This window comes from Moschus berezovskii, chromosome 7 (assembly GCF_049115385.1).
Source record: "Moschus berezovskii isolate FMDL1 chromosome 7, NW_MosBer_1.0, whole genome shotgun sequence".
Classification (NCBI taxonomy): domain Eukaryota; kingdom Metazoa; phylum Chordata; class Mammalia; order Artiodactyla; family Moschidae; genus Moschus; species Moschus berezovskii.
In genome coordinates, this window is record NC_142466.1 from 67,546,817 (window position 1) to 67,558,362 (window position 11,546).

Here is an 11,546-nt window from a genome sequence, read left to right on the forward strand (position 1 = left end):
TTACTTACTGAATAGTTTTCTTCTTTTCTGTATTTCGTTCCTCATTTATTTTTCTGATCTGGTTTAAATAGCGAGGCTCTGCAGAATGACGCAGATATTGAGAGATGTCCTAATCCAGGTTGTAAGCGTGTTACTAATGTTTTGCCATCAAGTGCACCCTTTGCTTTTGTTCTGATCATTTCATTCATGTCAAGGATGGATTCCTCTATTCAAATCCACGACTTTAAGAGAGTCAGAAATGGATGCTAAATTTTACCAAATTATTTCTCAACATTTGTGGGTGAGATTACTTTTTCTTTTTTAATCTGTTAATAAAATGTTTGCAGTAATCGATCTAATGTTCAAAACCTTGCAAATCCTAAAAAAAAAAAAAGCTACCACTGGGTAATATGTATTATCTGTTTAGTATCAGTTCAGTTCAGTTCAGTTCAATCGCTCAGTCGTGTCCGACTCTTTGCGACCCCATGAATCACAGCACGCCAGGCCTCCCTGTCCATCACCAACTCCCAGAGTTCACTCAAACTCATGTCCATCGAGTCGGTGATGCCATCCAGCCATCTCATTCTCTGTCGTCCCCGTCTCCTCCCACCCCCAATCCCTCCCAGCATCAGACTCTTTTCCAGTGAGTCAACTCGTCTCATGAGGTGGCCAAAGTATTGGAGTTTCAGCTTTAGCATCAGTCCTTCCATTGAACACCCAAGATTGATCTCCTTTAGAATCAAGATTGCCAGGAGAGATATCAATAACCTTAGATATGCAGATGACACCACCCTTATGGCAGAAAGTGAAGAGGAACTCAAAGGCCTCTTGATGAAAGTGAAAGAGGAGAGTGAAAAGTTTGGCTTAAAGCTCAACATTCAGAAAACGAAGATCATGGCATCTGGTCCCATCACTTCATGGGAAATAGATGGGGAAACAGTGGAAACAGTGTCAGACTTTATTTTTTTGGGCTCCAAAATCACTGCAGATGCTGATTGCAGCCAGGAAATTAAAAAGACGCTTACTCCTTGGAAGGAAAGTTGTGACCAACCTAGATAGCATATTAAAAAGCAGAGACATTACTTTGCCAACCAAGGTCCGTCTAGTCAAGGCTATGGTTTTTCCCGTGGTCATGTATGGATGTGAGAGTTGGACTGTGAAGAAAGCTAATCATAGTGTTTTAAATTTCCTCAGGTTCAATAAATGAGTTTTTTCATTTGATCAACTTTCTTTGTTCTTTCATAACCCTCTAATTCTTTCAAAAACTTCACCCTAATACTTGTTTGCATTTATTCTTAAATTTTCAACAAGCATATTAAAACTTTTACTACATTTCAGCATCAGTGCAATGGACTGTATTTATAGGAACCCCTTCCCAGCATATCTGATGAAGCCTTCAGTGGGGTGTAACTTTCTCTTTCTCCATTTCCCAGCTAGATGAGTTAATCTTGAATTATAACTGGAGCTCTATGATTGCTTCATTGTCACTATTTACCTTGACATGATTGCTAATAATTCCTTCATGTATTCATCTTTGCAAAATTGGTATAAGAATTGACTAGACTTGATTGGTCCTATGTATTTCATCATTCCCCACTGTTTCTTCTATCACTTCCTTTCAATTTTTTATTTTTAACTCTTTGTTGGGACAACATGCTAAATAAATTATTTTCACGAAGAGATTGTGTGGATATGTGCTTTCTATGCTTACACATGACAGCAAGTATCGTTTAAACCCTTTTATCTGTGCAGAGATAAGGGATGTGTAGAATTCAGGACTCACAACCCATTTCCTTTCCCTCAGAACTTCAAAAACCTTTTTCGGCCAATGTCTACGTTTAGGGTTGGGGAATAGCAGGGCATTGGCAGACTTTCATTCCTTATTAGGAAATATGCTTTTCCTCCGTGGAAAAGTCTGCAGAATTATTTTGGTATATATAGGAATTAAAATTTATCTTTGAATCTAGGTAGGTGGGTCTTTTGCTGTAATTTCTTACTGGGTGTTTGATGAACCTTTTATGAACAAAATATCTGAAACTTCTATTCAGTGAAAAAAATTTTAGTTATTATTCGTCTTTCATCTGCTCTGTTTCCTCATGAATTCCATACTGAATTCAAGTAAGTGGGATTGTTTCCCCTGAGCAAATGTTCTTATTTCTCAGTTATCTTTTCTCCTAGCCTCCTTTTTTAGACTGCTCTTGTTGATTCAATACCCTCTTGAATTTCACTGAAAAAAACTACTGAGAATTATTTTCTTTAATTTTCAGACCATCTTTCCGAAATAACTCTTTTTCAGCAAAGACTGGTTGCTTTGAGTATTAGTTTGTTTCCTCTCTTTTGGATTAAAAATTCATATCAACTGTCAGAGGTTTTCTATTTTGCCCATTCTTTTAGCTGCGCTTCCAGATGGATAACTCTAGGAAATTCCTCACCACTCATGAAGGTGATTCTTATGTGTCTCCTCCTTCATCTCTGAGCACCACCGCCTCTCCCTCTAAATACTGACCGCGTGGCTCTGGGGATTCTTAGGTACAAAGGCAAGTGATGATCACCTCTTGGCTGCACACTTGCTCAAGCCAGGTCACGTATTTAATAGAATTTATTTGATCACCCTCTACATCTCTCAGTTTCCAAAATCCTCTAATGACCCATGGGAAGCCAATGTTATCTAGGGAAAGAACCCAAGGATGAATAACATTTTCAGAAAAGGAAAAGAAAAAGGCCTGAACCTTTGACCTTCGCATCAGTCTGCCATACCTTGTTTTTCTTTCTGCCCCAAGGATGTAAATGATTTTCTGAATGGGCCCTTGGTTAAGGGCAAGAGAAAGAGGCTAATTATGGAAACACAGGAAGAGAATGATTCAGGAAACAGTTTTAAGAATTAAAATGACAATAAAAATAAAGTACAATGAGGATAAAGTTAAAAATATTACTGTTATTTGACATGGAGTAGGAAGAGTTGATAGGTGACCATAAAAGTATGGACCCATTCAAATATGGTCAGTGAGTGAGCCAAGGAGTGACTGAATTATAGGCTAGGAAAAACTCAATAGACTAGAGCTTTTATGAATTAGAAAATAAAACTTGAAGAGTTACTTTTCTTTGACATCAATTTGTTTAGTATGCATGGAAGATACAGAGAAGTAAAAGGCTAGATCACCAAGAATATACTTTTGTATAATTGCCTATAGATTGTCACACTGACTGCTTTTCTATTCACACAGAGTTCTCGGGTATAATGAGGTTCTGTGTAATTAGATGTACCTATGGAAGCTTGCATGAACTTATCCCTTCATCTTATGCTCTTGAGACCCTCAAGTGAGAGAAACTAGGGAGCAGGAACTACCAGGACCCCTCCACCATCACTGGGTGAAGCGTTTCTGACTCACCAGGTTCCTCACAGCAGCCTTCACATCCTTGTTCCTGAGGCTGTAGATGATGGGGTTGAGCATGGGGGTCACCACCCCGTAGAAGAGGGACGTGAGCTTGTCCGCAAGGTCCTGTCTGTCTGCCCCCAGAGGGTCCTTGGGTTTGGGCTTCGCATACATGAAGAGGATGGTCCCGTAGAAGATGATCACCACAGTGAGGTGGGCAGAGCAGGTGGAGAAGGCCTTTTTCCTCCCCTCAGCTGAGGGGATCTTTAAAATAGTAGCAATGATGAACACATAGGAGAAAAAGATGAACAGAACTGGAATGCCCAATAAGATCACATTGGCGATCGCCATACTGATTATATTGATGGAGATGTCAGCACAGGCCAACTTCAGGACAGCCAGGATCTCACAGGTGAAGTGGTTGATGACGTTGTCCCCACAGAAGGGCAGTTTCATTGCTAGGGGTGTCTGCACCATGGCACTGGTGCTTCCAGCTACCCAGGAGCCAGCAGCCATGGGCACATAGACAGCCTTGCTCATAACCTCAGGGTACCTTAGAGGGTTGCAGATGGCCACATAGCGATCAAACGCCATCATGCCTAGAAGCACACACTCTGTGGCCCCCATGGCAAAGGAGAGGAACATCTGCACAGCACAGGCTGAGAAGGGGATGGTTTTTCTGGGGGTCAGGAAGCTGTCAAGGATGAGGGGGACTGAGGAGGTTGTGTAACAGATGTCCAGGAAGGAGAGGTTCCCCAGGAAGAAGTACATGGGTGTGCGCAGGCGGGAGTCAAGGATGGTCACCAGGATGAGGACCCCATTGCCCAGAAGGATCACCAGGTATGTGAGCAGGATGAGCACAAAGAACGTTTTCTCCAGCTTTGGGTGGGCTGAGAGGCCCAGGAGAATGAACTCCACCAGGGGGGAGGTCTGATTGGATCTGCCCATAGTGCTTCTGCTCTTTCACCTGTTTGAACTCAAAAAGCCAACTTCATGATTCTCTGATACCCAAAGAGGCCAGGAAACCAGTGAGAAAACTTGTCCTGCTGAGCACTTAGAGAATTCTTCTAGCAATCTGGGTGGTTCTTTGTGTCGTTCTAAGTAAAATGGAGAGAATTTTTTCAAAATCTACTTTATAATGTTTGGCTGCCCATGAAGGTGTTACCAGATTGGATTGAATTTTTCTAATCATATTCAAAGTTGATGTCACAAGTTTACTTCAAGTTATACCATGTATGGACAATTTATTTTCATCAATTTTTTGAGAAGTGTTACATTCCCTTTGTATGATTTCTCCTGCTTTGGGGTATAGGACTGCTGGAAATAACTGATCTCCTTTGTGCTTAATTCCTGACCATTCCCCTCCAAGCATTTTTGGATGTTACCTTTCTCCTCTTTCACAGTTTCCTCTCTTACAGCCCCCAAGCCTCTGGGATATTCATTCCTTTATTCCTTCACTCACCTTCCAAAGCTCCTTAGAAGCATTTACCCAAAGAGCTGGCCTTTGCCAGTCACTCATGGTCTGGCAGTCGTTAAGTCCCTTTCCTCTCTGGCCATCGGCTCCCTCATATTCACTCTGGAATGGATTGTTTTGAAAGGTATTCCATCCCAGGGACTAAATAACCTCTTGAATTTTTTGTTCTTGAGCTTTCTGTCACACACTAAGATGTCCTTTTACTTCAAATTCCCCACGTGCCACTTAGTCACAAGACATAAGGTCAGAAAAGATGCTGGGTCCACAGCAGTTAATGTATATAGTATTGTGTGTATGTGTGTGTATAGGGTGTTCTCTTACCTTTTTTGTAAATAGGTCGATAAAGAAAATCACTTTTCTTCTGTCTGAGGAAGAAGCCTAAAATAGCCAATCAAGTCTGAAAGTAACAGCCAGAGGAGTGAGCACCTGAGGTGGATGAAAACTAAGTTTTCTTGGTCTTGTTCTGTTTCAGAAAAAATACACAAAGGACTGTCCATTGCATACACGAAGCTATTTAAATCCCACTCTGCTACTGGGATTGCTCTAGTCCCTGCAGTGATTTAAAGTTTAGAAGTTGAAGTGACAAAATTTGGAAACTCTGTACATCTGAGATTATGTCCCCAAGATCCAATTATTCTGAAGTCCCTCCAGAAGCACTTTCTTTCCCCCTCCCTATCTTTGTATCCATCCTGCTGAGCTATTAGATAGCATTAGAGAAAAAGGGTCATTCTGGTCCTGCCAGAGTTAACCTGACCCTCCAGTCAGTGAGAACTCTCAGCAGAGCCCACAACAGAGCTGGGAGAAGGTGAAACCCACAGAGCAAACCTTTTAGCACCCCTGGCATTTCCAAATTTATGATCTCAGGATTGGAAAAAAGCAAGTGATCTAGAAGGTTTCCTCTTGTCTGTGTCCCACCAAATAAATTCAGAGTGCCTACGATAGGCCAGGCCTTCACAGAGCATCGGGAGGTGGGGGGGCGGGGAGCTGTCATAAAAGAATCTGGTTTCACAGGTAGTGCAGCTCTGGACCCCCAAATGGTCAGCTGATTGCAGAAATGATGTCCTTTTGTTTGAAATCTTTCTTTGGTGCATGTGTCTTATCCTCTCCAGACAGTAAATTTTTGTTAAGGTAGGTAAGGGACAGTCAACCAATGTCACAGAACAAGGGAGGGGGTGCAGGACCTGTGTTTCTTAGAGGTGTTTTGCCCAATCCTCCTTATTTCAGCAGCATCCCTCTTTATCCTTGGTCCCAGAGAGACTTGGTACAGCGGGTCCTCTGTGCTGTAGGTCTGGTTGTGGCTCAGCTCTCCTAGTTTCTGGCTTAGGATTTGGCTCTATCAGATCAGCTATGGAAATGGCCACTAGCCCATTCACTTTCCAGTGTTCAAAATGTCTTTGCTCTGATATCTCCCTTCTTCTCCTTAACCTTGTTGATTTTGTCATTAAAAGCAAAATTAAGCAAAACAAAAACAGATTATGGTAGTTTTTGTGGGTTTCACAAAGGAGCAAAATTAGATGCGTGTGTCCAGTCCTCCTTTATGCCTCAGTCCTGATTCCATGCAGCTTCTAACACCCTCAGTTATTTTTTATATATGTTAGCCATTGTTTCTTGTCTGTTTCTCTCCTGCTAGAATGCCAGTTTCACAGAGGCAGAGGTTTTTCCCCTACATTGTTCACGGATGTATCCTAGATGCATGAAAAACGTACCAGACTCACAGTAGGCCTTCAATGAACAGTTGCTAAATGAATTATTAAGTGAGTTTGTGACCTACTTTTGTTTTCTTTTTTGCCCCATGTTGACTCTTATTTTTTATATTTTATTTTTCTCTATCCATCTTTTAAATTTCTATTTTGTAAACATTTTATAATGTGCATCATAACATATTGACATAGAACATCTATACACTTATAAATGAATAAACTAACATGCAGTGTAAATTGTTAGAAAGCATGATTTTAATACCCTGGAGACCACTGACCGTAGATACCAAACTTCTGGTTATGGTTTCACCTTTTCAAATATCCAACAAACCTCTTAAACTTTGGAAACCTCTATCTTGAGCAGAGCAGCACTGCAGAATTCAGGACTTTGGCCTCATTCAGAGAAGACCTGCTAGCTTCCTTCTTGTCTGCACCATATGTCTTTTTTGTGAATAGGGACTGATGACTGTGCTCACCAAGATTTTGAAAGGTCAACCCTGAACTGTAAGATGCCTTTGGAGTCATTCTTTCCCTCTCCTCCCTCTTTGGGTTTCTCCCTGAACTCTTCCCCAGCCCTTTGCCCCCCAGCACTCTACGTATGAGCTTGGGTCTGCTCAGGAAAGCTTAGGAGCAAGAGGAAGAGACGGGTACACGCCAGTGCCTCGTTGTTACAGCTGGCCCAAGTACTGCCAGGCACATGGGAATCAAAATATATATCAAAGGGACAGCTTGACTCACTTCTGCTCTTTATAGAAGCTGTCCGTGGTGGTTCGTGACATCTTACTATGTTGATGTAACTTTAAGCCCTCTCCATACTTTTCTGGAATGAGGATATATACTTAGGGGAAGAAGTCAGTGAGGTTAAGTAAAAAGTCTGTAGATCTTAATTTGAATTGTACATATGTATTCCACTGAAAAGGCCTAGAAACTGTGGCATCTCGATAGCACCCCTAGCACCCAGATTGTGGTTTTCGAATACCAAAGGAAACAAGAGCTCCTTAGAAAAAGATGGTTGTTTCCAGGTCTGGAGAGGAACTGTACATGTTGAGCCTGGAACAACTTGACATAATCAGAAAACAAGAAACCATCAAAGATACTTGGGCCCTGTCGAAAGATCTCAGGAGCCATGGGCTCATCACTATACTGAAACAAAAACCTCTCAAGTATGTAGATCTGATCATCAATTAATAGGAAACACAGGGGCAGATACTACAGGACTATAATCAGCAAAATATAAACTAAGGTTCTGTGACATTGTGATTTATACAAAGTTCACTATTTATTTGTTCACTCAGATGACCAAGATATTTTTATCACATATATTTGGACTTTGTCCACAGCTTCTGGCTCACAACTGCCAAATCCTTCACAGCTCTTAAAATCCTTGGAATTTCCTTAGTGATAAGAGCAATGGGAGCAATTTCCATCATAGTGTTTAGTCTTTAATCTTCAGTTTCTGAAAAACACTTTAGAGCCATAAAGTGAAGGGGGTATCTTGTTATTCTTAACAAGTCCAGTTCAGCCACAACTGGGTTTATGTTAACAAGGTGACTTTTGGAAAGCACCTAAGATTGAAGTTGATTGCCAGGGGACCCAACTCTGAGTAGAGGGTTGGAACTCTAAGTCTTAACCCCTGATTTCCAGGGAGGGGAGACCGGCTGGAGGTCACAGTGCTCACTAGTGACGGGTGATTTAATCAATCATTCCATTAAAAACCCAAACTTTTTTTTGTGTACAAATTCTATTATTTTCTATGTGTTTCATGGCAAGAAAAAGATTGGGAAACATTAAACTAGAGAGATGGACAGGGGAGGGGGACTGATGGGAAGATTTCAGAGACGTTACATACAGTATAAAACAAACTTCAGGGTTACAACCGTGATGAAGAGAGAAGCTGTAATCTAACCAAGGTCTGGTTTCAAAGCTTCTGATGCTAACACAACTCGGTGCCACCTCATCCACCTACTATTCTCCATGATTTTGCTAAGTATCACCAGTGTCCAGGATTCTAAAAAGATAACACATATTACTTGAGCATTGGACTTTGCATGGTGTCACAGTTTGGTTTTGCCCAGAAGCAAACTCTGAGACAGAGATTGGAGTGCAAGAGGTTCATTAGGGAGAGCTTTTGGGTTCAATACTGGTGGAAGGGAGGATGAGGATGGAGGATTGGGCAGAGGGGGATGATGACCTGTGGTGCAGTCTCAACAAAGGCCTCAGTCAACCCCATAGGGGACCCTGGTACTGGGATGGCTGTTCAGAGATGTCTCTAGTAGGAGGAGGCATTTATATCCCTTCACCAATCAGTCCTTGGATATGGGCTGCCTTGGGGAAGGGAGTATGACTTCGGGTGAGTCAGGTCTCTTCAACTAAGAGCCCTCTTATCGAATTTCCAAAGATGACTGACAGCGGAAGGCTGTCTGCCAGCAGCTCTTTCAGTAACTGGAGGAACACCTCCTTGGGTCCTTTAGAAAGATGTGGGTGGGAACTCAGCATAGATCTCCAAGCCAGAAACCAGTGAAATGAAGTATGTTGAAAAGGAAGATTGCTTTGCAAGTACCTTTCATTTTTTAGTAAACTCTTGATTATAAAGGTCAGAACTAATCTCAAGTTGATGTCCTCCTCCCTTTAGTGAGCTGAGAAGGGCATGGGTGGACTCTGTGCTCAGTAGGGAAACGCACATCCCCCCAGGGTAGGACAGATAATGCTGGGTATGAAAGGGTGAAACGGGAACATGCCCTGCACTCCTACAGACCAGAGACTGTTGAAGGGACCACAGGGTGGTGATTGTGTCCGGGTTTCTGCCCACGATGCACAGGAAAGCGCTGTGGGGCCCACAAGAGTATGACTGGCCACTTCTCAGGCAGGAGGAGCCCAGGACATCCAAGCAAGGTAGGCTGAGAGCATGTGTTTTCATTGCAAAGTTTTGATTCTCGAGGAAAAATGGGCATCTGATCACCTCAAGGAAAATGAGGCAATTTCTTTCCCTTACGTGTTTTTGTCCCCTTTTGTGTCACTACTGACTGAGATCCTCACACGTTTTACCTCTGGACCTCTTGTCGGTACATGTGAACAGGCCCCACCTTTCAGTTTTGTCCCCCAGTTCTCCTCAGCCCAGCCGCCTTGCTCCATCTTTTGCTGGTCATATCTGAGCATCTTGACTCCAGCATCTCTCAAATCACGGTGCTGCCCCCACCCTGCTCTTCCCATCAGTTCAGTTCAGTTCAGTAGCTCAGTCGTGTCCAACTCTCCGCGACCCCATGAATCTCAGCACACCAGGCCTCCCTGTCCATCACCAACTTCCAGAGTTCACTCAAACTCATGTCCACAGAGTCAGTGATGCCATCCAGCCATCTCATTCTCTGTCGTCCCCTTCTCCTCCCACCCCCAATCCTTCCCAGCATCAAAGTCTTTTCCAGTGAGTCAACTCATCGCATGAGGTGGCCAAAGTATTGCAGTTTCAGCTTTAGCATCAGTCCTTCCAATGAACACCCAGGATTGATCTCCCTTAGAATGGACTGGTTGGATCTCCCTGTAGTCCAAGGGACTCTCAAGAGTCTTCTCCAACACCACAGTTCAAAAGCATCAATTCTTCGGCGATCAGCTTTCTTCACAGTCCAACTCTCACATCCATACATGACCACGGGAAAAACCATAGCCTTGACTAGACGGACCTTTGTTGGCAAAGTAATGTCTCTGCTTTTTAATATGCTATCTAGGTTGGTCATAACTTTCCTTCCAAGGAGTAAGCGTCTTTTAATTTCATGGCTGCAATCAGCATCTGCAGTGATTTTGGAGCCCAAAAAATTAAAGTCTGACACTGTTTCCACGGTTTTTCCATCTATTTCCTATGAAGTGATGGGACCAGATGCCATGATCTTTGTTTTCTGAATGTTGAGCTTCAAGCCAACCTTTTCACTCTCCTCTTTCACTTTCATCAAGAGGCTTTTGAGTTCCTCTTCACTTTCTGCCATAAGGGTAGTGTCATCTGCATATCTGAGGTTATCGATATTTCTCCCAGCAATCTTGATTCCAGCTTGTGCTTCTTCCAGCCCAGCGTTCCTCATGATGTACTCTGCATATAAGTTAAATAAGCAAGGTGACAATATACAGCCTTGACGTACTCCTTTTCCTATTTGGAACCAGTCTGTTGTTCCATGTACAGTTCTGACTGTTGCTTCCTGACCTGCATACAGGTTTCTCAAGAGGCAGGTCAGGTGGTCTGGTATTCCCATCTCTTTCAGAATTTTCCACGAGAGACGCCGGCCCCAGCGGCGCAGACGCGAGGGATGCCGGCTCTTCCCATAGAACCATCCTTTAACTCTCCAGACTATAGGACCAGACTGTGTACTCAGGATTTACTGGGGGCAGGAAAACAAAGCTTGTATCCAGATGTGAGGCTAAGACCCTCCACACACATGTTGCAGGATTCACCTTACTTGCCCTCAGAAGAAGTGCCCTGTGTGTAATCTACAAGGTCCCAACTTCTCAGTCTCAGAGACAGCTTCTTTCTCATATCCAGTCTCAACCTTGCCTCCAAGAAAAATGAAATGTGAAGATGTGCCATTTCACCTACAGTGAAGACTATTTTTTGTATTTTTTGTACTGCTCTGTCATGAAGTTCCACACCACACTGTCTTCAGTGCCTCCTTTTAGAGCAGGATTTTGAATCTTTATGTAACACAAAGGTAAATTAGTCTGCTTTTCTCAAAGCAAAGGAGCAACTTGCTCACAAAGGTGAATTCAGACTTGCCCAGTAGAGAAGCAGGAATATCACAAATTGTTCTTTCAGCTGCATTCCACTTCCATCCCCTCAAGTCACACTCCCATCAGGTTTTAGGTTTCATTGTTTCTAAAGATTAAGTCCAGTAATGGCTAAAATTCTCCCTTGTATGTGTAATTCAGTTTTCTGGTGATGACTCTTTACACATATCTTCTTTGGGAGGCACATTCTCCTGAGATTCACAAGTGAAAGCAGCCAAGAGACACAGAACTACAGGGACATCTGTCCTCCAAACA

General features: G+C 42.7%; 1 protein-coding gene across 2 annotated transcripts; it reads right to left on the minus strand.

Annotated features, from left to right (window-relative positions):
- LOC129556807 (olfactory receptor 13C7-like) lies at nucleotides 1–4,301 on the minus strand. 2 transcript variants are annotated; one of them, XM_088837701.1, is made up of 2 exons: nucleotides 3,369–4,301; nucleotides 1–27 (listed from the first exon to the last, which is right to left on the minus strand). In XM_088837701.1, the coding sequence occupies exons 1-2, from the start codon at nucleotides 4,299–4,301 to the stop codon at nucleotides 1–3; spliced, it is 960 nt and encodes a 319-aa protein (XP_088693827.1). The 2 variants fall into 2 exon arrangements, with proteins under 2 accessions (XP_088693827.1, XP_055283008.2); XM_055427033.2 differs by lacking the exon at nucleotides 1–27 and having other exon boundaries at nucleotides 3,342–4,301.
- Between the last annotated feature and the right edge of the window lie 7,245 nt (nucleotides 4,302–11,546).